Source organism: Dipodomys ordii, unplaced genomic scaffold (genome assembly GCF_000151885.1).
Source record: "Dipodomys ordii isolate 6190 unplaced genomic scaffold, Dord_2.0 Scaffold7, whole genome shotgun sequence".
In the NCBI taxonomy this organism is placed as follows: domain Eukaryota; kingdom Metazoa; phylum Chordata; class Mammalia; order Rodentia; family Heteromyidae; genus Dipodomys; species Dipodomys ordii.
Window position 1 is genome coordinate 20,452,551 of NW_012267223.1, and position 27,150 is coordinate 20,479,700.

General features: G+C 51.0%; 1 protein-coding gene across 1 annotated transcript; it reads right to left on the minus strand.

Annotated features, from left to right (window-relative positions):
- Positions 1-5,584: 5,584 nt before the first annotated feature.
- Positions 5,585-27,150, minus strand: Cacnb1 (calcium channel, voltage-dependent, beta 1 subunit). The gene is made up of 14 exons (XM_013037526.1): positions 26,985-27,150; positions 24,507-24,593; positions 21,455-21,574; positions 17,021-17,143; positions 16,373-16,509; positions 16,094-16,170; positions 14,772-14,791; positions 14,427-14,507; positions 13,934-13,992; positions 13,656-13,765; positions 13,364-13,515; positions 9,428-9,523; positions 8,542-8,727; positions 5,585-6,903 (listed from the first exon to the last, which is right to left on the minus strand). Exons 1-14 carry the CDS (start codon positions 27,066-27,068, stop codon positions 6,442-6,444), a joined length of 1,794 nt encoding a protein of 597 aa, XP_012892980.1. The 5' UTR covers positions 27,069-27,150; the 3' UTR covers positions 5,585-6,441.

The window sequence follows — 27,150 nt, forward strand, 5'->3', positions numbered from 1 at the left end:
TCTTCTTCTTCTTCTTCTTCTTCTTCTTCTTCTTCTTCTTCTTCTTCTTCTTCTTCTTCTTCTTCTTCTTCTTCTCCTTCTCCTTCTCCTTCTTCTCCTCCTCCTCCTCCTCCTTCTTCTTCTCCTCCTCTCCTCCTCCTCCTCCTCCTCCTCTTCCTCCTCCTTCTTCTTCTTCTTTTTAGTCAGTCTCACAGTATATTCTTTTTTCATTTTGTTGGTTAGGGGCTTGAACTCAGGGCCTGGGAGCTGTCCCTGAACTTTTTCTGTTAAAAGCTAGCACTCAACTACGTTGAGCCACAGTGCCACTTCCATTTTTCTGGTGGTTAATTGGAAATAACAATCTTAGACTTTCCTGCCCAGATGGTTATCTTCATATCTCAGCCTCCTAAGTAGCTAGAATTACGGGCAGGAGCCACTGGTGCCCAGATCACTATATTTCAGGCTGGCCTACAGCTTTTTCTTTTTTTTTCTGTCAGTCGTGGGGCTTGAACTCTGGGCCTGGGCGCTGTCCCTCAACTCTTCAGCTCAAGGCTAGTGCTCTACCACTTGAGCCACAGTACCACTTCTGGTTTTCTGGTGGTTTATTGGAGATAAGTCTCATGGACTTTCCTGTTTGGGCTGGCTTTGAACTGTGATCCCCAGATCTCAGCCTCCTGAGTAGCTATGATTATAGGCGTGAGCCACTAGCGCCCGGCCAAACCTATAGCTTTTATTTATTTTTTTGCCAATCATGGTGCCTGAACTCTGGGCCTGGGCGCTGTCCCTCAGCTCTTCAGCTCAAGGCTAGCGCTCTACCACTTGAGCCACAGCACCACTTCCAGCTTTGTTCTTTTTGCTTAAGTGGTGCTGAGGAATCGAACCCAGGGCCTCATGCATGCAAGGCAAGCACTTTACCACTGAGCCACCTTCCCAGCCCCACCTATAGCTTTTTTGTAGTCCAGATTGACTTTGAACTCATGATCCCTCTACCTCAGCCTCTAGAGTGCTGGGATGATAGGTGTGAACCACTATGCTTGGAAACATTCTTCTGTTGGTCTTTTGGTTTTAGTTTTGGTTTGGAGAGGACTCAAGTGATCCTCCTACCTCAGTTGCCTGATCAGCTGGCCCACAGGTGCCAGAAGTAGGCAGGCCAGTAGAAAGGCCAGAAGTACAGGAAACATGGGCCAAAAGAGAAACAGAAGGCTTGGTGAGAAGAGGGAGAGAGAAAAAAACCAACGTTGTTGTTTGTGAATTTCCTTCTTTGCATAAACTGGGAAAACCCCAAAAAACACAAGAGAAGTGGGAAAAACACAGCAGTTTCAGGCTGAGAAAAGTAGAGTCTCAGACACCATGCTGATTCTGTCACCCTAAGAAAACACTGAAGTTGTCTGGATGTTCTGCTCCCCCTGCCTTCAAATCAAGGAGAAAGAGACTGTGGTCATCACATTCCACCTCACTGCCACTGTCCTCCCACAGCCCACGAGGGGCTCCCTCCACTGACAAGTAATGTTTTAACTGGTCCTCACCTTGTCCAGAGCATCTTCTTCATGCCCTATTAGTATTCCAAAAGCAAAGGTCAGGGACTCTTACTCCCTAACTCTGAAGCTTTCAATAACCATCCACTGCCCTCTGGCTCCAGAGCAGCCTCCTATTCTCATATTCAAGAGCCTCCATGAATAGCTTCCACCTGCATTTGTACATTTATCTCCCGGGTTTTGCATTCACTGGTTCTTGCCCACATGGGCCTAGCCCTTCCAAATGTGCCTTTGTTTCTGCATTTCCTCCAGGTGCTCTGAAAGGGACTCCAGCTATCCTGTGTAAAAGCCACCTGCTCACACAAGCTTGGCTTGTTTCTCTAGCAACGTGGAGCCACTTTTTACAAAGGGCCTATAGATTTCCCAGCCTGCTTCCTTCAATTACACATGACTACTGCTAGGAATTGTATCTTTGAAATATTTGTATGTTTGAATTTTTGTATGTTTTGGCATTGTGAGTATGTTGTGTACCATTACAGGGACTTGAACTCAAGGTCTAATTCTCTGGTTTAGCTTTTTGCTCAAGGCTGGTACTCTACCACTTGAAGCATAGACTCCACTCCTGGCTTTTTGCTGGTTAATTGGAGATAAGAAACCATTGGATTTGTCTTCCCAGGCTGCCTTTGAACTGGGATCTTCAGATCTCAGCCTCCTGCATAGTTAGGATTATAGACACAAGCCACCAGTGCCCTGATAGAATTTGTATCTTATTCACCAGTACATGTTCCCTTCCTGTCTGGCCCAGAGCCTGGTTAGTTAGAACTCTGTTGCTATTGGGTTGACTTAGAATGAGTAAGCTGCAGTCTGAAAATATGTACTTGGAATGTTAAAAAAAAAAAAAAGAACGTGAACACAAACGTGAGAGAATTGAGGAAGAAGGAAAAGCTTGTGGAAAGAAAGCCGAGGGAAACTGCTCACTCAGCACAGATATTCATGCTCCTTGGCTTGACTTCCAGATCCCATGTAGGTGGATTCCATTTCAGCCCTGGAAAAGAACAAGTGAGGCTGGAGCTAAAAGTCAGTATGGGGCACAGAAGAGTGCTGGGGGCAACAGCAGTATTGTAAGCATTCCTACCATATTTTTGTGATTTTTTTTGGGGGGTGGGAGAATGTTGAGAAAGACATGTCTTCATGCACTGAGTATCCTCCACCAAATGCAAAATTGATAGTGAACCTCTGGCCTGCCTGGCCAGCATGAGTACCACAAAGGAAGAAAGAAAGTGCTGCACTGAAGAGCTGCCTCCAGGTAGATGCAGTGATACACAACTGTAATGCCAACCTTTGAGAGACTGAGGCAGAACGATTAAACCATACCTGTAATCCTAGCTACCCAGGAGGATGAGATCTGAGGATATCGGTTCAAAGCTAGCCCAGGCAGGAAAGTTATCTCTAATTAACCACCAAAAAGAAAGAAATGGAGCTCAAGTGGTAAAGAGCTAGTTTTGAGCACAAAAAGTTCAGGCTCTGAGTTCAAATCCCATGACTAGTGGCATACACACAAAGTTTAGGGTCAGCCTGAGCTATAGTGAGACCTTATCACAAGGGGGGTAAAAAGCCTAACTCTGCAGGGAGGCCCAGAACCTAGCTCTTGGTGGTGGTGGGACATTCACTTATTTATTCATTTGACAATTTATGTATTCATTTACTCAGCAAATATGATTCAGGAAACAGACCAAGTAGACAAAACACCTGGGCCAGAATTTAAAGTCTAGAAACACACACACACACACACACACACCCTCTTCTGAGAGACAGGTGGAAAGGTTTGGGAGGTGAGTCATTTCTCTAAGGAAGCCATCACCGCCACTAACACAAGACTTCTTGTAGGGTACTGGGAAAGAGCACCCCTTGGACCTTGGGCCATGGAGGCCTTAGCTCAATTCACTTCATTTTAGGACAGTGAAAACCTTAGGTCACCCCTAGGGTCTGTGGCCTGCCCCACTCTTGTTCACGCTGGGGCAGGGTCCACCATAAACACAGAACCAGCTCATCAGGGAGCTACCAGCTAGGAAGAGTCCTCCATGCCTCTGTCCCTTAGTCCCAGCGGTGACTGTGGGAGCCGGGCCAGCTGATGTCATGGCTGTTGAGATGCTCACATGTTGACAGCCACCAGCTTGCTGACTGAGCAACCAGAGTGGGTTGAGAGCTGTGGTTACCAAGAAACCAAAATCTCTCCCCATTTCTTGTATCTCTACATCAACGAGGAGAAGCCTTTCTTGCAAGTTCTGGGCAAATGTAATTTCAGGTAGAGTTAAATGAGGAGCAAATAAACATATTCAGACACCTGCTTCTTCCTCCCCAACCCTTTACCCTCCTCTGACCTAGTACACAAGAGGTGCCGAATAAATGTTTGTTCAATGAATAAACATTGACTCAAATGGAAAAGTAGTGCGAAGAGCACTGTGCTGGGAGTCAGAGACCTGCCTCTCAGCAACTTGGACACCAATCCTTTAGAAAGTTTGGGTCAGCCACCTGACTTTGGGCCAGTTGCTCTTCTCAGTGACATGCCGACTGCTCATCTGGAGGGCCTTGGAGGTTTGCTGTGAAACACACACACACACACACACACACACACACACACGTTGCACTGGAGCATTGAGAAGGAGGACTTAGGTGTATGCATGTTCCGGATCACCTCAGGAAGTAGAAAAAAGACCAGATGCCAGTACTCAAGCCTGTAATCCCAGCTACTCAGAAGGCTGAGACCTGAGGATCTTGTTTCAAAACCAGCTTACACCAGAAAGGCTGTGAGACTCTAATCTCCATTTAACCATTCAAAAGCCAGAAGTAGAGCTATGGCTCAAGTGGTAGAGGGCTAACCTTGAGGGCACCAAAAAAAAAAAAAATGCAAGAAAAAAAACCCCAAAAACCGTGAGAAAGCTTGCAGCTGCTATATGAACTAGGACACAGGTGACAGCGGTCGGAACTGTTAGACTCCACATCCTGCCAGCTGGTAATGGCAGAGGGGCCAGCCACTTGATGATTTTCTTCTCACTTCACTCAGGCAGGGCTGGTGGGAGTCCCTAGTCTTCTCTGTACCCACGTCGATCATCTTCCCAACCTCAGTGATGATTCACTTTGAGCTGGGCATGAGTGGAAGGGGAAGCTCAGCCCCTCTCTCTCTGAGCTGCTGGGGCTCAGTGAGGTCACAGCAGACAAACAAGCACGTGCCAGGCACGAGTGAATCTCTCCCCACCACCCCCAGCAACACCTCAGTCCCCACTTCCCCAGGCTGTGCTGTGTGGGGGAGCCAGGTAAAGGTCTGAGCTTGCAGCTGAATGGGGAGCTGAGACCAGCCACGCAGTTCCTGTCAGTCCTGAAGATGATGTGTCAGAAGCAGCAGAACCTTGCAAAACAACAACTCTGGCACAGCGTCCTGCACCTCCCCTTCCCGCCCCTGCAAGTGGGCAGAGCTCCCACGTGCCTTGTGCGTGTGAGGCTGTTTGAGCTGACAACCGTGTGGCGGGGACAAAGAGGCAAGCTCAGGAGGTAGCCGCAAAGGATAGGAAGGCGGTTTTATATGTGGCAAAATATTTCTCCTACAGGAGTACAGACAAGACGGACAGATGAGGAACAGAACACCAGACAGGGGATAGGTTGGGCAGTGGTATCTTCTAACCAGTAAGTGAACGCTGCACCCCACCCTCAGGTGAGGGTGCGACAACATTGGCACAGGAGGTGGAGAGACAGGTGTGGGGTACCCATCCCTGAGGTGGGCAGCCGGGCAGGGCCCAGTCCTTGTTGGCACAATCGGCTCTCTCTGGCCCAGCTAGGATGCTGAGGGAGGGGCAGGACTGCTGGGCTAGAAGGATGATGAGGCGGAGGGCACTCTAGGGGAGGGGGCTACCAAGGCCTCTCCTGGGAGAAGTGGACACTAGTAAAGAACAGGATCACAAGAGGCAAGTACAGAAAGCAGCAGCAGCCAAGTCCCCCGAGGGAGACCCAGGCAGGTCCCCAGGTGACCCCTGGGGTGGTGGTCACCTCTTGGGTACCAACCCACCAGGCCTCTCCCCTGAGGCCTCAGGGTGAATGACGGTGAAGGAGCAGGGTTTTTGTTTTTGTTTTTGTTTTTTTTTTTGGTTTAGAATGAAGCGGACCAGACTGTTCAGTCTCCACACCCAAGTGGCACGGAGATGTGCGGGGGGCTCAGATGCAGAGTGGGCCCCCCCTCTTCTAATGGCAGCAGGCAGGAGAGTTTGTAGGCAAAGCTCATTCCTGGGTAGGCAAGGGCTGAAACATGGAGGTGGGGTGGGTAGCAGCATCTCAAGTTGCCCAGTCCTCCAAGTTCTCTGCCATGGGCTTTGCCACAGTCACAGAGGGCAGAGGGCACACCTCTGATGTCTGAGTTCCCACCCAGACCCCTCCCCAAGACAACACTCCCTATGGGTGTCCAAGTTGTAGCTTTCACCTACCAGAGAATACTGCCAGAAAGCTGGGGCATGGTGATGGACCTTGGATCTGGGGTGTGGGGAAAGAGAGCCCCCATGGGGGAAGATTCTGTGGCTTCCCTCTCCAGCCAAACCACCCAACCCTTCACTAATACCCCAAGTTGGGAAAAGAAGGGGCCCCTCCTCATTTAGGACCTTCATTTAAAAGGCCCAAGTAGAAAGATTTAAGGAAGTGCACCTTTTCTCTTGGGAGGGGGAGAGGAGAGGCCCCCTAAGATGGGGGAAATGGGCCAGTTCAGGAAGATGGGGATCCAACAACCATCAACCACAAACAAGTAGGGAAAAACCTACTGTTGGGGCTTAAAGGCCTCCCAGGAGCTGGAATGATAACCATCAAAGAAACCCCAAACACTGAGCAAAGGCATCTGAAAGGAGGGAGACAGCGCCTCCTGGAGGCAAGACACAGCTCAGGCGGTGAGCCCCTCTTCTGGATCCCCTCCCCGGGCTCCGAGTCCTTCTCCCACTAAGCAGCCTCCGCCTCAACGGATGTAGACACCTTGCCCCCAGCCCTCCAGCTCATTCTTGTTACGCCCCAACACCGGACCCCCACCCTCTGCACAGTAGCGAGCCTTATTCCGGGCCCGGTTCCGGTTGTCGGTCTGCTCTTCCTCATAGTCTTCCTCATCCTCCCAGGAGCCCTGCCGAGCTGGTGGAGTGCCGCCCCCGGCAGGGTCTCCAGGCCCCGGCCCCTCTGAGGGGTCGGTCTCCATGTCCACACATGAGTCTCCCGGCTCGGTGTAGGCAGAGTTTCGGCTGCCGGGGGTGTCAGCATCAAACGTGTCTTGGCGGGACAATGCCCGCAGGGTGCCAGCCCGGCCTGGTGGATGGCTGCTGGGGTAAAGGCCCGGGGGCTGGCCCAGCTCTCCCGGGTACTTGTGCACGCTGGCGTGCTCCCCGGTGGCCCGTTCCAGTGGCTGGTCCCCGGAAGCAAGGTAGGGTCCCTGGTTAGCAGACAGACGGCACACACCATGCAGATCAGGCAGGCAGGGGTGAGAAAAACACAACAAAGCAAGGCAGGTTAGTGACAGCACCATAATACCCAGCCTGGCTGAAGGAGAAGGGCACTGGATCTAGGGAAGGGGAACCTGGTACCTGGGCAAATGGCTCTAGAACCCAGCCAGAGGACAAGGCTGTGCACATTTGCACCACTGTTAGGGCTGGGGCACCAACTTCGTGGTAAGTCAGGACTCACGATTTCTCACAGAAACCATGGTAAGGAAGCCCCTGAACAATTAGTCACCACTTCCTCAATGCATATCATTAATGGCTTGAGGTTAATCATCATGAACAGTTCATTAGTACTGCTGCCACTCACTAGTGGTTGATTAGGTTAGTCAATCCTTCCACTTTTCCAAATACATTAAGAGATTTCAACTCAAACTCCACTGACCCTTGCTTCTTCAGCCCACACCAGACTTCAATCACAGGCTTCTAGAACCCCACGCATCTCCTCCCTGGATGAGTCTCCAGGGCTGACTGCATCTCCCCCCCCCCGCCCCAACAAGGATGCAAAGCTAGAAAAAGCTGATGGGTCACCTTCCTCAACTGGAGACCCCCCCTCCCATGGTGGCTCAATGCTGTCATCACCAAATGCCCCCTGAAGTTGAGTTGCTGGCCATGGACAGTAGAGATTGTCAGGTAGGTTGCAAAGAGGATCAAGTTCTACACACACCCTGCCACCTTAAACTGTGTGACCCTAAGCAAATGTTTCTGCTGTGTGACCCAGTTTTCTGGAGCTCTGGGAAGAGGTAGGGAGTGCTTCTGGGGTCTCAGTGGAGAAAGAGCACAGAAGTGCTTCTTGGGGGCCTGGTAAACAAGTGGGCTCTGTTGCTGAAAACAGGCTTGGAAAACAGCAGCCTGGAAGGTTTCATGGAGTTGGGCTGGCTCTACCCCCAGAACCATATACTTAATGGTATGATCTCAGATGATGGGTTGTGGCTTCCACAGGAGGAGGGTGAGGCCCAGTAGATACCTAAGGAGGGCCTTTCCTAGCACAGCACTAACTCATAGAAGATGTTCATTCTGGGCCCTTCCTGAGGGACCAGGAAGTTAATGCTCGCTCTGACATAGCAGCAGCTTCTCTGGAGCTAATAGTTCCTGCTCTGTGGTTCTAAAAGGGGTGTGGAGGAACTGGAGATGTGGCTCAAATGGTAGAGTGTCAGCCATAAGTAGAAAACAAAAACAAACACAAGTGCAAGGCCCTGAGTTAAAATGGGTGTGGAGTCCAGTGAGTGAATCTTTCTCCTATTTTTCTCATTAGTCTCTGGCCTTTTTAAGGGTCCAATCAGGTCTCATGTCCAACGGGTAAAACCAGGACCAGGGAGGCAGCACCAGCCAGCCCCAGCCCCACCAAAAACCACAGACACCAGAAATGTGCCACTCAACCACGTTTTTTACAAAATAAAACTCTTCCCTTCCTTCCCAGTGTTCCCTGCACTCCACTCCTGGAGTGCAGGCGAGAGGGGGACCTGCTACATGGCTTGCTCTTGCTGCTGGGCCACCGCGCTGCCGCCTCTCTGAGAGGCTTCCAGCCCGCCCCAGAAGCTGAGGTTTCTCCTGAGCGAGGTGAGCACCTGTACCTGGAGGTTGGAGACCGGGGCAGGGCTGGCAGCCAGGGCTGCTGTAGCCATGGTGCGGTTCAGCAGTGGATTGGGTGGCGTGCTGCTGGGTGGGTGTGTGGCCTTCCAGTAGGCTTCCAAGTATTCGGCCAGGTGCTCACAGGCATCCTCCAATTGGTTCTCGTCCAGGATGATGTCAAACATTTCCTGCGGAGGTGGGGTTAGGGGCAGGGCTGGGATGAGCGGGGGCGTGTCCAAGGGTTGAGGGTGTGGCCTGGGTGCAGTGGGTGGAGCCAAGGGGGTTGAAGGACAAAGTTAAAAAGAAGCCTCGTGGGGGTGGCCTGGCCGGTGTCTGGTGGCTCACTCCTAGCTACTCAGGAGGCTGAGATCTCAGAATCATGGTTCAAAGCCAGCCAGGGCAGGAGTCTGTGAGACTCCTAGCTACTCAGGAGTCTGAGAATCATGGTTCAAAGCCAGCTGGGGCAGGAAAGTCCATGAGACTCTTATCTCCAATAAATTACCACAAAAGCCAGAAGTGGAGCTGTGGCTCAAGTGGTGGAGCACTATGCAAAAACAGCTCAGGATCTGCACCCAGGTCCTGAGTTCAAGCCCCAGGACCAGGGGGAAAAAAAAAGCCTAGGGATATGGAGAATGGGAAAGAGGACTTGGCAGACCTGCCAGAAGTCTGCTAGCGCAACTCAGCCCAACTACCTCCTTCTGGAAATAAGATAGCCATGACTAGGAGAGAGGGGGTTTCAATCCCTGCTTGGGTCTACCCTTTGTCTTTCCCAAGATCGGTCTGTACCCACAGATCTTGGCCCAGGTGTTTCTGGTCACTTTGTCTTCAGTGCAGACCAGAGGAAACCAAATACCCTTCTCCCCTTCTCCCCCAGTTCTGGGCACTCACGGGGGGACACTGTGCCAGCTTCTCTGAGGCTGCTATTTGAACATTGAGGTGTTTGGACTGAGATTTCCCTCGAGATTTGATGAGCCTCTGAAGTACCTGGTTTGGGGAAAGGAGAGTTAGAGGGACCCAGGCAATGTACCAAGGTCAGATTCTGCCTGGAGTCAGAATGGAGAGCCAGCGTTAGGACTATGGAATGTTCCATGACTCTCAGCCCTGGGCACCTCTGCAAAAATGACCTCACCGGGCCTGTGTCCACCCCACATGCATTCAGGCTGTCTATGTGAAGGACAGTAATTCTCCCCCATGCCCAACCTTGTCTATGGGCTTCATCCTCCAGCTTTACTTCCTCTAACCCGTGTTAACAGTCATTGTGCTTTTTATTGAGATCGTGTCTTGCTAAGTTCACCCAGGCTGCCAGGCCAGAAAAGGTGATCTTTCTGTTTCAGTCTGATGAGTCGTTGGGACCACTAGAGGTAGAGAGGCATGCCACCTTAACCAACTGTGTGTTTTCTGTACTCTCAATTCAGTCCTGACAATAATCCCATTAGTTATTATTATTAATAATTATAATTAAAATAAATATAGTTTTAAATAAATTAAAGTTAAATTTAATTATAATCAATAATGATTATAATAAAATGCAACATTTAAAAGTAATCATAAGGAAACATAAAACTGAGGGACAGTTTGCAAAATTAACAGGGCTATACTAAGATGCCAGTGTCGTGAAAGACTAAAGAATTGTTCCACATTAAAGAAAACTGGGCTGGGCACTGGTGGCTCATGCCTTTAGTCCTAGTTACTCAGGAGGCTGAGTAGCCAGCCAAGGTAGTAATGTCCACAAGACTCTTCATCTCCAATTAACCACCAAAAAGCCAAAAGTACAGCTGATCAAGTGGTAGAACACCATCCTTGAGCAAAAAAGCTAAGCAATAGTGTAAATCTCTGGTTGAAGCCCAAGTACACACACACACACACACACACACAGAAAAGAAAAAAAAAAAAACTTGAAGCCTGGAGCTGGTCACTCACGCCTGTAATCCTAGCTACTCAGGAGACTGAGATCTGAGGATCACAGTTCAAAGCCAGCCCAGGCAGGAAAGTCTGTGCACTTTTTTTTTTTTTTTTTGGTGGGGCCTGAACTCTAGGCCTAGGAACTGTCACTGAGCTCTTCAGCTCAAGGTGAGTGCTCTACCATTTGAGCCACAGCGCCACTTCTGGCTTTTTCTGCTTATGTGGTGCTGAAGAATTGAACCCAGGGCCTCTTACATGCAAGGCAAGCACTCTACCACTGAACCACCTTCCCAGCCCCAGTCCATGAACTCTTATTTCCAATTAACCACCAGAAAACCAGAAGTGGCTCTGTGGCTCAAGTGGTAGAGTACTCGCCTTGAGCTGAAGAGCTCAGGGACAGTGCCCAGGCCGAGTTCAAGCCCCATAACCATGACCACCACCACCACCAACAACAACAACAACAAAACAGAACTTGGGATAGCATTTGTCCAGCAAGTATGAAACCTTGGATTCAATTCCCAGTACCACACACACACACACACACACACACACAGTACCTTTGTGGGTACCAGGCATCTTGCATGATCAGTCTTTTTACTTAGTCTTCATTGGAGAATGTCTTTTTCTTTTTTTTTTTTGTCGGTCATGGGCCCTGAACTCTGGGCCTGGGCGCTGTCCCTCAGCTCTTCAGCTCAAGGCAAGTGCTCTACCACTTGAGCCACAGCACCACTTCTGGCTTTTTCTACTTATGTGGTGCTAAGGAATACAACCCAGGGCCTCATGCATGTGAGGCAAGCGCTCTACCACTGAGCCACCTTCCCAGCCCAAGAATGCCTTTGTGACAGATGACAAAACCAGGGCACTGAGACGTTAGGTAACTTGCCAAAAGGACACAGTGCTGTTAAGTCTAGCTCAAGAGTACCCACCATAACCTCTGTGGGCATCTGTTACTTTCTAGGTCACAAAATGTTTTTGCATCATTACCTCATTTGATCCTTTCAGCTCCCACACTCCCAAGTACTTATATTCCATCGTCACTTTTATCTCATTGGAAACTTAAAACTAGTTCCCAAGATGTTAATGTAGAACAACAACAGTTAGTAGCACTTCCAGCCATCATGAGTCAGTCTACTGGGATCTTTATCTCTATCGCCTCCAATCTCTGAGAAATAACAGAGGCTGAGGATGTAGCTTGATGGTAGGGTGTATGGTTGGCATGCTTGAGGCTTTGAGTTCCATCCTCAGCAGCAAAAATATAATCACACCAGAGAAGGAATGCCATTTTGTAAGTGAATTATTTGAGGCTTAAGGACTAAGTAATTCCCCCCAAATCCCAAGCTTAATAAAAACAACTAACACCAATAAATAAATTTGAAAATCAACCAAAGCAAAGATTTCAACCCCACACTGCCTTCTAACTCCAAAACCTAACAAGAGTAGGGGTGTGAATCTGATCTAACCACATTATTTGCTAGCAGAGTGCTGGTGCCTCGTGCCTGTAACCCTAGCTGCTCAGGAAGCTGAGATTTGAGGATTGAAGGTTGAAGCCAGAACTGGCAGACAAATCTGAGACACTCTTATCTCTAAATAACCAGCAAAAGGCCCAAAATGGAGGTGTTGCTAAGGTGGTAGAGCACCAACCTTGAGTGAAACAGCCAAGCAAGAGTGCAAGGGCAGGCTAGGAATGTGGCCTAGTGGTAAAGTGCTTGCCTAGCATGCATGAAGCCCTGGGTTCCATTCCTCAGTACCACATACACAGAAAAAGTCAGAAGTGGCACTGTGGCTCAAGTGGTAGAGTGCTAGCCTTGAGCAAAAGAAGCTCAGAGATAGTCCCTGGTGTTGAGTTCAAGCCTCAGGACTGGCAAAAAAAAAAAAAAAAGCAAGGGCCTAAGTCCAAGCCCTAGAGCCCTAGTAGACACACACACTCACATCACACATACGCGCGCACACACACACACACACACATTATATGCAGGTATGACATATTATAATGAGACCCCTTATATAAATAATATACACCAATAAAAAAATAAAGCAAAAAACCCCACAAAACCTTAAGACTGGGATTTAGCTAAATAGTAGAGTGCTTTACCTAGCATGCACAAGGCCAGTTGCTCCCCAACAACAGAAAAAAAAACTGACTTCAAAACCTTTACCCTTCACCCTACACTCCACATTCCTCAAGTCTTCACTAACAATTAGAAAGAAAGTTTAAGGCCGGGCGCTGGTGGCTCACGCCTGTAATCCTAGCTACTCAGGAGGCTGAGATCTGAGGATCATGGTTCAAAGCCAGCCCGGGCAGGAGAGACCGTGAGACTCCTATCTCCAATAAACCACCAGAAAACCAGAAGTGGCGCTGTAGCTCAAGTGGTAGAGCGCTCGCCTTGAGCTGAAGAGCTGAGGGACAGCGCCCAGGCCCAGAGTTCAAGCCCCACAACCAACAAAAAAAAAAAAGAAAGTTTAAGGAGCTGCAACATGACAAGTAAATCAGCTTTCCTATCAATACCCTCTCTATTCAAGTCCAAATGAGGACAGCACAATTTTTTAAAAAAAGGCTGACATCAGAGCCAGGAAAGACTTCTCCCTGCCAAGTAGCTGAGTGACATTGGGACAAAAGCATAATTATTTCAGTGATTTAGTCTAAGGATGGAGTCAACCGGAGTAGAAACGGGATTGGATGCATGTCCCTAATAATCATGTCAGTAATAGCTAGTGCATGATGAGGTATGTGGTCCCAGGCCCTGTGCTGATTGCTGTGTATTCACATTAGACTGCCTCTTTCCCATGTCCACAGGATGGGGTTTTACTGAGAGGGAAACTATTCAGTCATCCCGTTAGGAAACAAGTGAACCCAGGCAGGCCAACGACAGAGCCCTCTTTGTGAACCATGCCATTCCACAGGGGTCATGCCCCTGCACCTACCTTGGGAGAGGTAATTTTGATGTAAACAATGATGGGGGCCAGCGAGGTCTTGGAGAGCTGGGCCGGGTGGTTGATGGTGTCAGCATCCAGGGCGACCAACTGAAGGGTTCGAGCCAGCTCAAAGATCCGCTCAATCTCACTCTGTACCTCAGCTGGGGGCATGAAGTCATGGGGAGGGAGATGTAAGGTAGTGCCAGGAGGTAGCCAGAAAAGAGAAGTTTCTAGAGACTTCCCACATCCCATCCAGTGGTCCAGAAGAGGCAGCAGGGAGTAGAGGAGGTGAATAGCTTACCCAGGCTGGAACGGGTATTGGATCGCTCAATGATGATATGCTTGCTGGGGTTGTTGAGAACTGAACGCTTGGCCAGGGAAATGTCAGCTGTCACTCGTGTGATGGAGATCCTGGGTGATGAGGCACAGGAGGGAATGGGGGGAGTCAGGATGGGCTAGAATGCACGGCCCAGGCCCCAGCCTTCAGGCCTGCCTCTTGTCCCTCAATCCAAGGCTTGTCCTTCCAGAGAGCCTGCTCATCTGTAGGTGGGGCTGGGAAGTCAGCTCCCAGGGTCTTACCTGCCATCAAACCGATGTTTCAAGAAGTCAAATAAAGCTTTCTGCATCATGTCTGTAACCTGCCGTTGAGAGTTTGGAGGGGGAGAAGTCAGGAATTGAAAAACCACGCTGGGGGTTGGCCTGATGGGCATTTGGACCCTCACATTCCACCTTCTTTAAAAAGTGCTGAGATGAAGGGGCCTGCTGCCGCGTGTCGGGGTGGGGGTGGGGTCCTTCTGGGGCTGGGACTCCAGCGTAGTGTGATTTCAAAGGTCCTTCTAGGTATCTCTGGAGGGCTCTTTAGGGGCATCCTTGCAGGACTGAGGCCCTCTAAGGGTGTCTCCTGTAGGTTAGGCCCTTCTAGGGATTTTCTCTGGATTTCTGTGGCCCTTGGGGGAGAATACCCTGGGGAACTAGACCCCTCTTGTGGATTTCTCTGGGTCTGGGGATCTTTCTGTGGATTTTTTCTGAAGGTCTTGGTCCCTCTGGGCCCACTCCCCTCTAAGACTCCTACCTCATAGCCCTTGAGCGACGGTCCCACCAGGATGATGGGCCTCATGGAAGGCACCACGTCATACGGGGGCACATGCTCTGTCTGGGGTGGGGGGAAGCAGGGAAGGGAAACCCCAGAGTGGAGATGGCATTGCACCCTCTCCCTCAGTCTCCAATTCCCCCATGCAGCCTTTCCTCCCCCTGCTCCCAGAGCCCAGATGTGGGGATCAAGGAGGGGTTGGGAAGGGATGGCCAGGGAGGACCAGGAAGGGTAGGGAAGAGAGGGGAGATATGGGAGTGGGTGTTAGAAGGTTTCCCAGATCATCCCAGGGGTGGAGAGGGGTACACAGAAAGCTGTGATACTCACCGACTTCTGCTTCTGTTTGGCTGGGTCCAGAGATTGCCAGGAGAGGGGAGGGGAGGAGGAGAAAGGGGAGGGCACCCAGGCAGGGGCAAAGGGCAAGGGAGGAGCCAGGACCAGAGAAGGAGGGAGAGCGGGCAGACGAGGAGAGATAACAGGGCATGCGTGTTAGTGACAGACAGAGCCAGAAAGGGAACGGGACCCCATGCCAAGGGCAAGGGAGAAGTGGCCCTGGCCCAGGGCAGGAGGCATTATCAGTCCACTGGACCTGGGCATCGTTGGACAAGCCCTACCCTTCTTCCACCTCTTGGGAAAGAGCTGCAAATATGATAACCCCTAATTTGGAGCCCACCTCCTATCAGCCCATAAATTTTAAGGGGTCCCTTGTCTGTCTTTCTCTGCAGCCAAGAGACCCCCCCCATGTGCCTACCCATAGAGTTCGAAAAGGACAAAGAAGAAATGCCATCCCGCTCCCCACTTCACAAGCCAGAGTGGGGTACACACTGGACTATTCCACTGCATTGATAGTGACCAAAGATCATGTCTTATTACCACCATCCCTGCTTCCACAGGGCAAGCAGAATTCCAAGGGCAAGAGCCACCCCTTCCTGGTGAATGGCCAAGTTGGGGTTGTATGTGGAGAGGGATGTTCCCCCCCCCCCAGCCCTCCTCCAGCTTAGCGAGAAGCCCTGAGGCCCACAGCATAAACCCGATTGCATCTGACCACTCCAGCCCCCTCTCCCTGCCAAGAGCTGGGCCTTCACCACCCACCTTGCAGGAACCCAGTCACAATTACCTTCTTAAAGAAGGGGATGCGCTTGCCATGAGGAGGTGGGGTGGTGACACTGCTAACGCTAGTCTTGGCAGAGCCGCTCTGCTCCCCAAACTCTGCCTCCTCATCCTCTAATTCTAAGGGGTCTAGTTCAAAGGCTAAGTTAGTCATTTCATTACCTGGACCACAGGTGAGATGGAAGGAGAGGGAGGTGAGGAAGAGAGGAGTGAGATGAGCATGGAGACACAGAACAGAACACAGGGATGGGATGGGGGAAAAAAGAAAGAAGAAGAGGTAAATGGAACAGGGCTGGGAGAAATGAATGGGGGGGGGGGTTGAGGGGCAGGGAGGGGCAGGCAGAGAGATGGAGCTACCAAAGAAGAGGGGGAGGAGAAACACGAGGTGTAGCTTGTTGGGGTACCCTATGCCTCATGGAGGGGTACTCATTGCGCGAGGGGGGACTCCCTTGCTATAGGGAGGAGGGGGTCAGGCAGTGGGGTGATCACCCCACCCAGGAACACCTCCCCACCCCTTAGTTTGGCAGAAAAACTCTTACCACTGGCAGGGGGTGTTGGGCGGCGGGTGCCAGTCACCACGTCTCCCAGACTGGAAGTGGAGTTGTCACCTGATTTGCTGTGTGGGCAGGGAGGCAAATGGATTTGGTGAGCCATGGGGTGGGCGTGCAGGCGGGGAACCCAGGCCTGTTATATGCTATGCCCTCAGAGGTCCTCCAGCATCCCCACAAGCAGCTCAGTGGGGCCAGCCCTGAGGCCTAGTCCTGGCTGGTAGCCTCTCCCAGGGTGGTAGAGCTCCCCCTCCCCCCCAAGCCAGACACCTGGAGCTGAGGCGGTTCTGGCGCATCGTCTGTTCCTGTAGCAGGCGCAGGCTGTCCAGTTTGACGGGGCTGGGGATGAAGCCGACCTCACAGCCCTCCTTCACCAGTCGCCCAATCCACCAGTCATTATTGTATTTCTGCAAACAACAGCAGGTGGGGTGGAAGAGACCAAGAGGTCTTGCACTGGAGGTGCAAGCCACAGTCACCCTTCCAGGGGAATCACTGGATTGCTCACCCTGCACACAACGCCATCTCTACCCCATCTCCAGCCTGCAAGGATAGTGCCCACCCCCCTCCACAGTTCTCAAGACAATACCAGAACTATCATCCCCTCTGGCCATGGTGCCCTTCCCTTAGAGAGAAGAAGAGAGTCTTTCATGCCTCTGGGACCCAAGCTGCTGGAGCAAATGCAGACACTTATACACTCCAAGCTCATCACCACTCCAGCCACAGGCCACATGACAAAGTGACCTAGACATTACCACCCATTAAACAATGAGAAATTAGAGGCTCAGAGAGGTAGAAAGATTTGTCTAAGATGCCATAGCAGCTTGGCTCAGGAGACATTTTCCCCCCACAATAGCTTGGGCTGCCTCTCCCTTGGCACCCACTCCCATCCTCCTTCCAGGTGCCAGGCACCCAGCCCACCTCCTTGATGTGCAGGAAGTCCTTAGGCTCAAAGGTAATGGCCACTCCTTGTACAGGCACCTCATCTCCTGGAGATGGATTGTAGCCAACGTTAGTCCGCACAGCAAAAGCCACTGGCTTAGTCTAGGAGGTACACAAAAGGGGGGAAGGTTGACACCAAAAGCTAAAGCCTAACAACAATAATAATGGAGATGGTGCTTATCCAGATGTTTACTTTGTAAATAATTAAAATGTACACTAAAGCCAGGTGCTGGTGGCTCACACCTGTAAGATAAGATCTGAGGATTGCAGTTCAAAGGCAACCTGGGCAGGAAAGTCTGAGAGACTCTTTTTTTTTTTTTTTTTTTTTGGGTCCAGTCGTGGGGCCTGAACTCTGGGCCTGGGCGCTGTCCCTCAGCTCTTCAGCTCAAGGCTAGTGCTCTAGCTTTTTTCTTTTTGCTTATGTGGTTGGTGCTGAGGAATTGAACCCAGGGCCTCAGGCATGCAAGGCAAGCGCTCTACCACTGAGCCACCTTCCCAGCCCCTGAGAGACTCTTATCTCCAGTTAACAACCAGAAAAATGGGAGTGGCTGTGTGGCTCAAAGTGGTATAATGCTAGCCTTAAGTAAGAAGAGCTCAGGGACAATCCCCAGGCCCTGAATTCAAGCCCCATGACCAACAAAACAATAATAAACAGAAAGAACATTAAATGGTTTGTGTGGTTTCCTATATGTATGTTAAATTTTCAATGAAAATGAAAGGTGGAGCCGGGCGCTGGTGGCTCACGCCTGTAATCCTAGCTACTCAGGAGGCTGAGATCTGAGGATCGCGGTTCAAAGCCAGCCCGGGCAGGAAAGACCGTGAGACTCCTATCTCCAATAAACCACCAGAAAACCGGAAGTGGCGCTGTAGCTCAAGTGGTAGAGCGCTTGCCTTGAGCTGAAGAGCTGAAGGACAGTGCCCAGGCTCAGAGTTCAAGCCCCACGACCGACAAAAAAAAAAAAGAAAGAAAGAAAATTAAAGGTGGTATATACCTGTAATTCCAGTTACTCTAGAGTCAAAGATAAGAGGATCTCAATTCAAAGCCAGCCTGAGCAAGAAGTTAAGAACTTATCTCAGAAATGAACTAAATCTGAGGATGTGGCTCAAGTAATACAACACCTGAGTTCAATCCCCAAAACTGCCTAAAAAGTAAAAAGAAAGCAATTTAAAAAAGGAAATTAGGGCTGGGAATGTGGCTTAGTAGGAGAGTGCTTACCTAGAATGCATGAAGCCCTGAGTTCGGTTCCTCAGTACCACATAAACAGAAAAAGCCAGAAGTGGGGCTATGGCTCAAGTGGTAGAATGCTAGTCTTGAGCAAAAGAAGCTCAGGGACAGTGTCCAGGACCTGAGTTCAAGCCCCAGGACTATTTTTAAAAAAGGGGAGAGGGGCTGAGAAGATGGCTCAGTGATAGAGCGCTTGCCTTGCATGCATGAGGCCCTGGGTTCGATTCCTCAACACCACATAAGCAGAAAAAGCCGGAAGTGGGGCTGAGGCTCAAGGGGTAGAGCGCTTTCCTTGAGCTAAAGAGCTGAAGGGCAGTGCCCAGGCTCAGAGTTCAAGCCCCATGACCAACCTTCCCCTCCCCCCAAAAAAAGGAAAATGGGGGCTGGTGGTTCACGTCTGTAGTCCTAGCTACTGAGGAGGTTGAGATCTGAGATAGATATTCAAGGCCAGTCCAGGCAGAAAAGTCTATGAGACTTTTTATTTCCAATTAACCACCAAAAGCAGGAAAGTGGAGCTCTGAATCCAGTAGTAGAGCACCCGTCTGAATCCAGTAGTAGAGCACCCAGTCCTGAGTTCTAGCCACTATACTGGTACCAAAAAAATAAAAAGGAGCTAGTACCAGAGGCTAAGCCTGTAATCTTAGTTACTCAAGAAGCTGAAATCTGAGGATCATGGTTCAAAGCCAGCCTGGGCAGAAAAGTCCATGAGACTCTTAAAACCAGAAGTGTTGCTATGGCTCAAGGTGGTAGAGCAGACCTGGGAAGGTGGCTCAGTGGTAGAGTGCTTGCCTTGCATGCATGAGGTCCTGGATTTGATTCCTCAGCACCACATAAGCAGAAAAAGCCGGAAGTGGCTCTGTGACTCATGTGGTAGAGCGCTAGCCTTGAGCTGAGGGACAGTGCCCAAGCCCAGAGTTCATGCCCACAACGAAAAAAAAAAAAAAAAAAAAAGGAAGGGGCTGAGAAGTTGGCTCAGTGGTAGAGCGCTTGCCTTGCAAGCCTGAGGCCCTGGGTTCGATTCCTCAGCACCTTATAAGCAAAAAGAAAATAAGCAAGAAGTGGCGCTGTGGCTCAAGTGGTAGAGTGCTAGCCTTGAGCTGAAGAGCTGAGGGACAGCACCCAGGCCCAGAGTTCAGGCCCCACAACCGGACCCAAAAAAAAAAAAAAGTGGTATGTCACTAGCCTTGAACAAAAAAAGCTCTGAGTTCTGGGACAGTGCCCAGGCCTTGAGTTCAAGTCCCAAGACCAACAATAAATAGATAAATAGGAATGCAGGTCTCCCAGGGTGGTGGGAAATATGAAGACTGCAAGTATTGGAGGAAAGTGGGAGGAGCCTAGAATGAGAACAGGAGGAATGATGATAACACTGCCAGCAATGACTGCTCATCATACTAGGAACTGTCACAGGCTTCATGTGTAGTGTCTCATTGATTCCTACAAAAATCCTATGCTGTTGCTTAATTTTATCTTCATTGCATTTGTTTATTTATTTTGGGGTTTTAGCAAGTACTTGTTTTAATATAACTGGATAAAGTTAAAAAAAAGAGAGAGAGAAAGAGGGAGAAACTTTTCCTGGCTTCCTATTTATATGAGTAGCACATCCCTAGAAAAAGAATCTCATGATTTTCCCTCCTGTGTGTTCCTATCTTGCTTCTTCATGGTTCGTGATGCCAGTTGAGGTAGTCAGTACAGTGAAATCAAACTGAGGGATAGAAGCAGAGTGTTCTGCCATTTTCTTCCCTTTTTTGCTTTCATTTTTTTTTTCATTTGAGTCAGGGTTTTGATATGTTGTCCAGGCTGGCCATCAACTTCTTGGGCTCAAATGATCCTTCTGTCTCTAATTTTCAAATAGGTTGGGACACTACTACTAAGTAGCTGTCATTTATTTAGATATTTGAACTGCTAATGGTTCCACATGTTTAACTCTCTGTAGAGTCCAAAACTACTACTTGCACCGCAAAGATTTCAAATTCATCTAAGTAATCATGCTTCATCACCATTGTCTGTTAGAAAACAATGATTTCAGAGCATATCCTATTAAAAACCTGGCATTTATCCAAATATGGTAGTAAATACCTGTAATCTCAGCTACTCATGAGGCAGAGACAGAAGTACCAGTAGTTTGAGGCCAACCTTTGCAATATGGCAAGACCTGGTCTCAAAATAAAAATTTAAAAATAGCCTAACATAGTGGTACATACCTATAATACCAACTCTTGGAGGTAGAGGTAAAAGATATTGTAAATTCTAGATCAGCCTGGGTTATATAGTATAATAAAAACAAAATTGCCAGGAGTATAGCTCAGTCATAGAATACTTGCCTAGAAAGTACTAGTTTGTTGGATGCTGGTGGCTCGCATCTGTAATCCTAGCTACTGAGGAGGCTGAGATCTGAGGATCTAGGTTGCCAGCCTGGGCAGGAAAGTCCATGAGACTCTTATCTCCAATTAAGCACCAGAAAAATGGAGTAGCTCTGTGGCTCAAAGTGGTAGTGAGCTAGCCTGGAGCAAAAAAGCTCAGGGAAAGTGCCCAAGCGCTGAGTTCAAGCCCCACAACTAACAAAAAACAACAACAAAAGATAGAAAATGGGACTGAGAAGGTGGCTCAGTGGTAGAGTGCTTGCCTTGCATGCATGAGGCCCTGGGTTCGATTCCTCAGCACCACATAAGCAGAAAAAAAAAAGCTGGAAGTGGCGCTATGGCTCAAGTGGTAGAGTGCTAGCCTTGAGCTGAAGAGCTGAGGGACAGCACCCAGGTCCAGAGTTCAGGCCCAAGACCGGACTCCCCCCCCCAAAAAAAAAAGATAGAAAATGCTAAGCCCTGGGTTCAATTCCCAGTACTGACCAAAAAAAAAAAAAAAAAAAAAAAAAAAAAAAAATATATATATATATATATATATATATATATATTATCTCAGGGCTTCAATTCTAGCCTAAGCAGTTTAATTCAGGAAGAAGCAGGCACTTTTAGTGTTTATCAAGCCCCTACTATGTGTAGAAACAGTACCAGGCACTTCTCATACCACATCTAAGGCAGCTGTTGTGATCCTTATTTTACAGGGGAAGATGAGAGCCATGGAGGTCAAGAGTACACTACTGGAGTGATGGGTCAGGATTTGATTCTGGCGCTGTTGGATCTGGAAATCTGTAGGGAAATCATACCAGCAGGCCCCTCCCACATCTCCCTCACCTTGGCTTTCTCCAGCTGAGCTAAAGCCTGACGTTCTGCTTCCTTCCTTAAGGCCTCCCGGTCCTCCTCCAGAGATACATCAGAGTCTGACGGCCGACTGGTGTAGGACTCCGCTGAACCCTGAAAGCAGAGGGGGCCAGCTCAAGGCTAGAGCTACCTCCCTGGCTTCTGGGCCTGGAAGGAAAGTGTGGAGGTGCCACCCACCACAATATCTCAAGCCCCAGGAAACCCAGCATGATGCCTAGGAGGAGGCAGAAGGGACTAATGGTCAGAGTTTGCAGGCTTATGGGTAGACTGTGGCCCTGAGAAGAATGACAGCAGCAAGCAGGGGGTGAAGGCAAGTCCAAGGACAGCTGCCTGGAGCCCTGGGAGGAGAGGGAACCTGATAGGGGCATAGGGCAGAGGAGGAGTGCCAGGGGACGAGTCCTGCTCCCTGCTCCCCCTTCCTTGCCCTGCCACCGGCATCACTAAGAAGTCTCAACAGAAACCTAGTGGCATCCCTTCCAGGGACTGCAGCCACCAGCTAAGGCTTAAATCTCTGCATTACTGCCAATGGGTAGTCTGCTCAGCATGATGAGGCTACCAAAACAAATGCTATTTTCTACTTGAGGGTGTAGGGAGCCAGAGTCCCACCTCTCCTGCCCTTTTAGCTGATATTCTGCCGGAATCAGGCCACACCACAATTCTCTGGTGGCACACACAGAAACTTCAGGTTAAGAGCAGGTCATGGGGGCAGGCTTTTCCCCAACATTAGACTGCCAGGTGGCTGTGCAAGGCAGATTAAAAAACCTGGGTGTGCCAGGACGCTAGCTGTGACCACACTGACCAACTCAGAGCACAAGAGACTCTCTTAGAGACACACCCAGCTGTGTAACACACATGTACCAGGCATAGACATGTCAGTACAGGTCATGAACATGCTGAATCATGTGTACATTTCAAAGATCAATGGCAAAAAGTGGGGGGGGAGGGCCGGGAGGGTTATGGTATATGTGGACTGTGTGTGACTGAGCCATCCTGGATACCCAGAGGTGTTTGTCCCTGAGATCCACATAAGTGCAGGAGACAGGAGGTGTAGGTTTATGTGTGATTTCTGGGCTGGTAGCTGACAGAAGTAGGAAGTGGGATCAGGACTGTTGCGAGGTGGGATCTTTCCTGATGGCACAAAAAAGCTACTGAGAGGGGAAGGCCCATTGGCTTGGCGTGGAAGGGGACCTAGGAAAGAGATGACCAAGTCCCACCTCTCCCCAGAGGTCCCTGGATTTTAGCTGGGATAGGTGCCCACCCTTTTCTCAGACAAATCATGAAAACAGGCTGGAGTTGGGGGTCACTAGTAGAGGCTGAAAAAAAATGTAAAACAAGAAGGAAAAATAGTTTACCCACCTTCCTGCCCTCCTTCCAGAAGCACCCAGAGTGAGGGAGACGGCCAGAGAGCCAGAGATAGACAGAGAGTAAAACTGATGCAGAAATGAACCGACAGAGTTGCTCACTGACCCCCGACACCCACAGACACCAATACCAACACACATACATGAAACACACACACCAGAAATGGTAAGAGACAGGAAACAGCAAGGAAGCAGCCATGGGCTAGATGAAGGCTTCACCAGCTTTCCAAGGGCTGCTCTACTCACCCACCACCTGCCCATCCCCAGCTCACCACCACCAGGGTCCGGCTGGGTGCCTCCATCCCGGCACCCTCAGTGCCCAGCCCCACTGGCCTAGGAGGTAGCCCACGCTGCCCGTTTCCCCCAACAGGCTCAGGTTACAAGCAGAGTTGCTACATGTGCAAACTGCTAGGGTATATTTAGCTCAGAGATGTGGCAAGGTCTACCCCCCCCACCCCATTCCTGCCACCTACTGGAGATAGGTGCTAGGAGATGAGAGGAGGAAGAATTAGAGGCTGGGGTCTGACCTCCTGCTTGGCAAAGATGAATAAAAGGAACCAAGGTGCTTTCCTGCCAACAGGGATAACAAAAGTATACTATCAATCTTCCTAGTGCCAGCTCTGGCCCAGTTCTGCAACAGGAGGGATGAGGGAGTGGTTGAAAAAAGGACTTCCCATTTGTTTGTGTACTTAGCAGACACTGGGATGAAGGCCTCCCTTCCTGAAATGCCCAAGTCAAGCTTAAGCTCACATGTGCCAAGTATACAGACAGAAGAATCAAAAAGATCTTCACTTCAATCTGTGGGGGATCTTCTTGCCCTCTCTCCTGGCTCTGGGGAGAAAAGGGGCTCATCCCTACAAGTGTCCTCCCACCTGCAGTCCTCTGCCCTCACATGCCCTGCGTGTTTCCTCTTTTATGTGTTCCTTGCCTTGTCTGATCCCAAGCTCCTCTCGCCTTTTCTGGGTACCAGGTTTTGCTGAGATGCTCAGTAGTCATAGCAACCACATGCCTCCTCACTGCCTCTCCCTGGGCCTAAGATGGCCCAGGGTTGAGAGTTGGAAGAGAAGCAAGTGGCAGCTTCCTGGCTGAGTGCAGGAGGCCCAGAAAACTACTCTCAGCACCTCTACCTTCAGAGAGGGGTGTGGGACTCCAGTCTAAAATCAAAATACCTCCTGCCTACCCCATCACACTTTCCCTGCATGATTGGATATCGGGAATGTGTCTCCCTGGCCCATACCTACCCAGGGCTCCAGGGACCTAAATGTCCCAGCACCTCATTCCCTAGCACCTGCCTCCACCCCACCCTGTCACAGATTCTGGGGGAGGACATAGAAGCAGACAGCCGGCAGGGGGAGTGGGTGACAGCCCGAAGCAAGCCAGGAGGAGGCAGGCCAGGCTGTCCCTGAATGAGATGACGCAGGCAGGCAGGCGCAGGGGCTGGTGGTTGGTGCTGGAGGAGGGGTTGGCGGGGGTGGGGGCTGAGGCAGTGGGTGCAGCTGACAGCACATCTAGGAGAGGTCACAGGGTGTCAGGGTGTTGGGGTGGTTCCAAGCAGGTGACAAATGACACGGGGAAGAGTGCCTGGAGAATGCTGCAGGCCAGCTCACCAAAGCTGTCCTCTGCCAACTAGCCACCTCCCACTCCCAGCCCAGCCTCCCCATTACCTGGCGGACAAAGCTGTTGGATGTTGTATCTGAGGACGTACTCCCATCTGACCGCTTGAACCGCCCTTTCCTCTTGCTGTATTTGCCCTAGAGAGGCCAGGAAGGAACAAGAGTGGAATCAGACAGGCCCTTTTCCTGCCCTCATCCCACCAGGGCTAATGATACAGCCAAGCCTGGGGAATATCATTCGTGCTCTGCACAGTCCCACTCCCACCCCTGCCTCTTCTAGCAGAAGTGGTACAGCCCAAAGGGAGGGAGGGTCTCTGATCTCACAGGAAGGGCTCCGACCACAACCACTGTAGGGAACAGTGAACAGAGCCTTGGAGGCTCATACAGGGACCCCCCAAACCAAGCCACAGGCTGGGAAGAGGAACGTCTGAGGAGCTGGAAGCTCATTAGGCAGCAAAGCTAATTAAGATGCTGGGCAGGCTGCAGAGCCTCTGGGGAAGGGAGAGGCTGCCTGCAGTGCTGGGGGTGCAGGGGGGGGGGGGAGAGGAAAGTCCTCTCTTGCTTCCTCTCAGCTCCAGTTGAGTGTGCCTGGACTCTAGAGAGAAGAAGGATTGATGGACAACCCAGGCCCAGCCTGTCTTCTCCCCTGAGTCCAATTCTTGTCTTCTAGTGTATGGAGGGGATGATGGCTCTGGGCTCTTGAAGACCCAAAGCTACATTTTGAGGGAAGCACCATGAAACCTTATCTGGAGATCAAATACTAAACCTCACCTCTGGTTTAGTGCCCTGGTGGGTGGGCAGAGAGGCTTTTTCTCAGCCCCTTCCTCATAATCATAGTGGCCATATCTTTCCCAAGGGGGCAAGAACTCCCTCTAATGCTCCCTCCCCAGCTACCCATGCCCTATCCTACCATCCCCAAAGTACCAACCCAGCCACATCAATCTAAAAGCCCCTTAGCCCCACCCCAAGCCAAGCCTAGGACACAGTCCCACAGGTCCCTTGTAGGCTGGCTGGCCTCTCTGACAGGGCCCCTGGCTGAGGCAGATGTATGCTACCTGAATATCAGGCAGCCATAGGTTCAGGTACCTCTAGGCCTTCAGAGGAGTTGCTTCTACACCCTCCCCTCCACACACACACACTTAGCCTTCACTCAGTCCAGAACGTTAGATGACTGAGGCTTAGTTCCCAGCTGAGTCCCTGTCCCAGCCTCCATCTCAGATTTCCTTCAGCTAAAGACCCTAGATGAGCCACAACTACACTTCAGGCTCTGGCTCATGCGACCTGGGTACAAGAAGGCGAATGGATAATGGGAGATGAAAGAATCCTCCATCCCCTCCTCTTCTCTCATTCCCAAGGTAGTTTTCAGGCTCCCTACAAACCTAAGAGGATCCCTACAGTGTGCCCCAGACACTTTCACACCATCCACCCCACCCCTCACTGGGCAAAGGGAGTGGCCCTCAGAGGGACAGGGGACAGCTGAAAGGAAGGCCCCAGTCAGCTGCCTCTCAGGCTCCAAGGGGCCTGGGGTGGAGGAAGGAAGTATTTTTAGGTCTGACCTGACCCCCCCCCCAACACACACACACCCATAACCACACTCTCATGGCAGATAACAGTTGCTCAGGCTGGCCACAGCAATGCAAGAGTTAATGCTATCCTTGGAGAAGGACGTGTCCCAGAGAAATCCCCTGGCATGGCTGCCCTAGACTGTGCTGGTCACTCTATGGAAACCCACCTTGCCCAAGAATGCTCCTATCTGGGGGTAACTCACAAGCGTAAGTGTGAAGGGGGGCAGCAAACCCCATTCAAGCAGGGAAACAGCTTCCTCCCCTCCAGGACAGTGAGTTGGCATTAGTCCAACTTTCCAAACTTTGGAGGCGTTTTAGGGGGGGCTGGGGAGAAGGGCAAGCCAACGTGGGTGGGGGGGGGGGGGTAGGGAACAAACCCAAGACCCAGAGAAGAAACCCAGGTGGCCGGTAGGGGGAATGAATCCCGGCTCAGGACTGTCCCCGGCTTCTCCACCCTCGAAAGCCAGTGTCTGCAGCTTCGAAGGCCTTGTTGGCACCGCCCTCTGACCATCGACTCGGCCATCTCCTGGTGCCACCCCCGCCCCACCCACACCCGCCCGGCGCCCCCAAGCGTGCTGAGCGTCGCCCCTTGCCTTGGCTCACTCTCGAGCCTCTTCTTCACAAGGCCCGGATCTCCCCGCCAGCACCCCCACACTCCGTCCACCGAAGCCAGTACCGGAGCAGCAGGGACCAGGACGCGGGGGAGACGAGGAGGCGAGAGTGACAGGCAGCCCACCCGCCCCCTCCCCGCTCCGCCACACCGCAGCCCAACTCCGGGCCAGGCGTCCATCAATCATTAACCTGGGAGAACGGGGGGTGGGGCGCAGGCACCCTTTTCTCCCCCTCGGCGTCGGGATAAATAACCCTTTCCTTCCCAGGACTCCTCGAGCCCATCCCGATGGCCACAACCACGGCTCCCTGCCTGGCTGCCCGCCTGCCCGCCTGCCCGGCACGGAGCCCTCACCTGTGGGCTGGGATCGAAGACCTCCATGGGGATCTCCTGGGAGGGTGGGTAAGAACCCCGGGACATGCTGCTCTTCTGGACCATGGAGAGGAGCCTTCCCTCCGGCCGCCGGCCCGGCCCAGCCGGGCACCCTCAGCGCATGGGAGAGGCGGTCGGAGACGAGAGC

What these genes read in the sequence shown, in the direction of transcription:
- Cacnb1 (XM_013037526.1), bottom strand. Translation starts at nt 27,068, where the DNA reads ATGGTCCAGAAGAGCAGCATGTCCCGGGGTTCTTACCCACCCTCCCAG. An exon ending in TCTTCGATCCCAGCCCACAG is followed by an intron (nt 24,594 to 26,984) that starts GTGAGGGCTCCG and finishes TGGCCTCTCTAG; the next exon opens with GGCAAATACAGCAAGAGGAA. An exon ending in CGTCGCTCAAGGGCTATGAG is followed by an intron (nt 13,993 to 14,426) that starts GTAGGAGTCTTA and finishes TCTCAACGGCAG; the next exon opens with GTTACAGACATGATGCAGAA.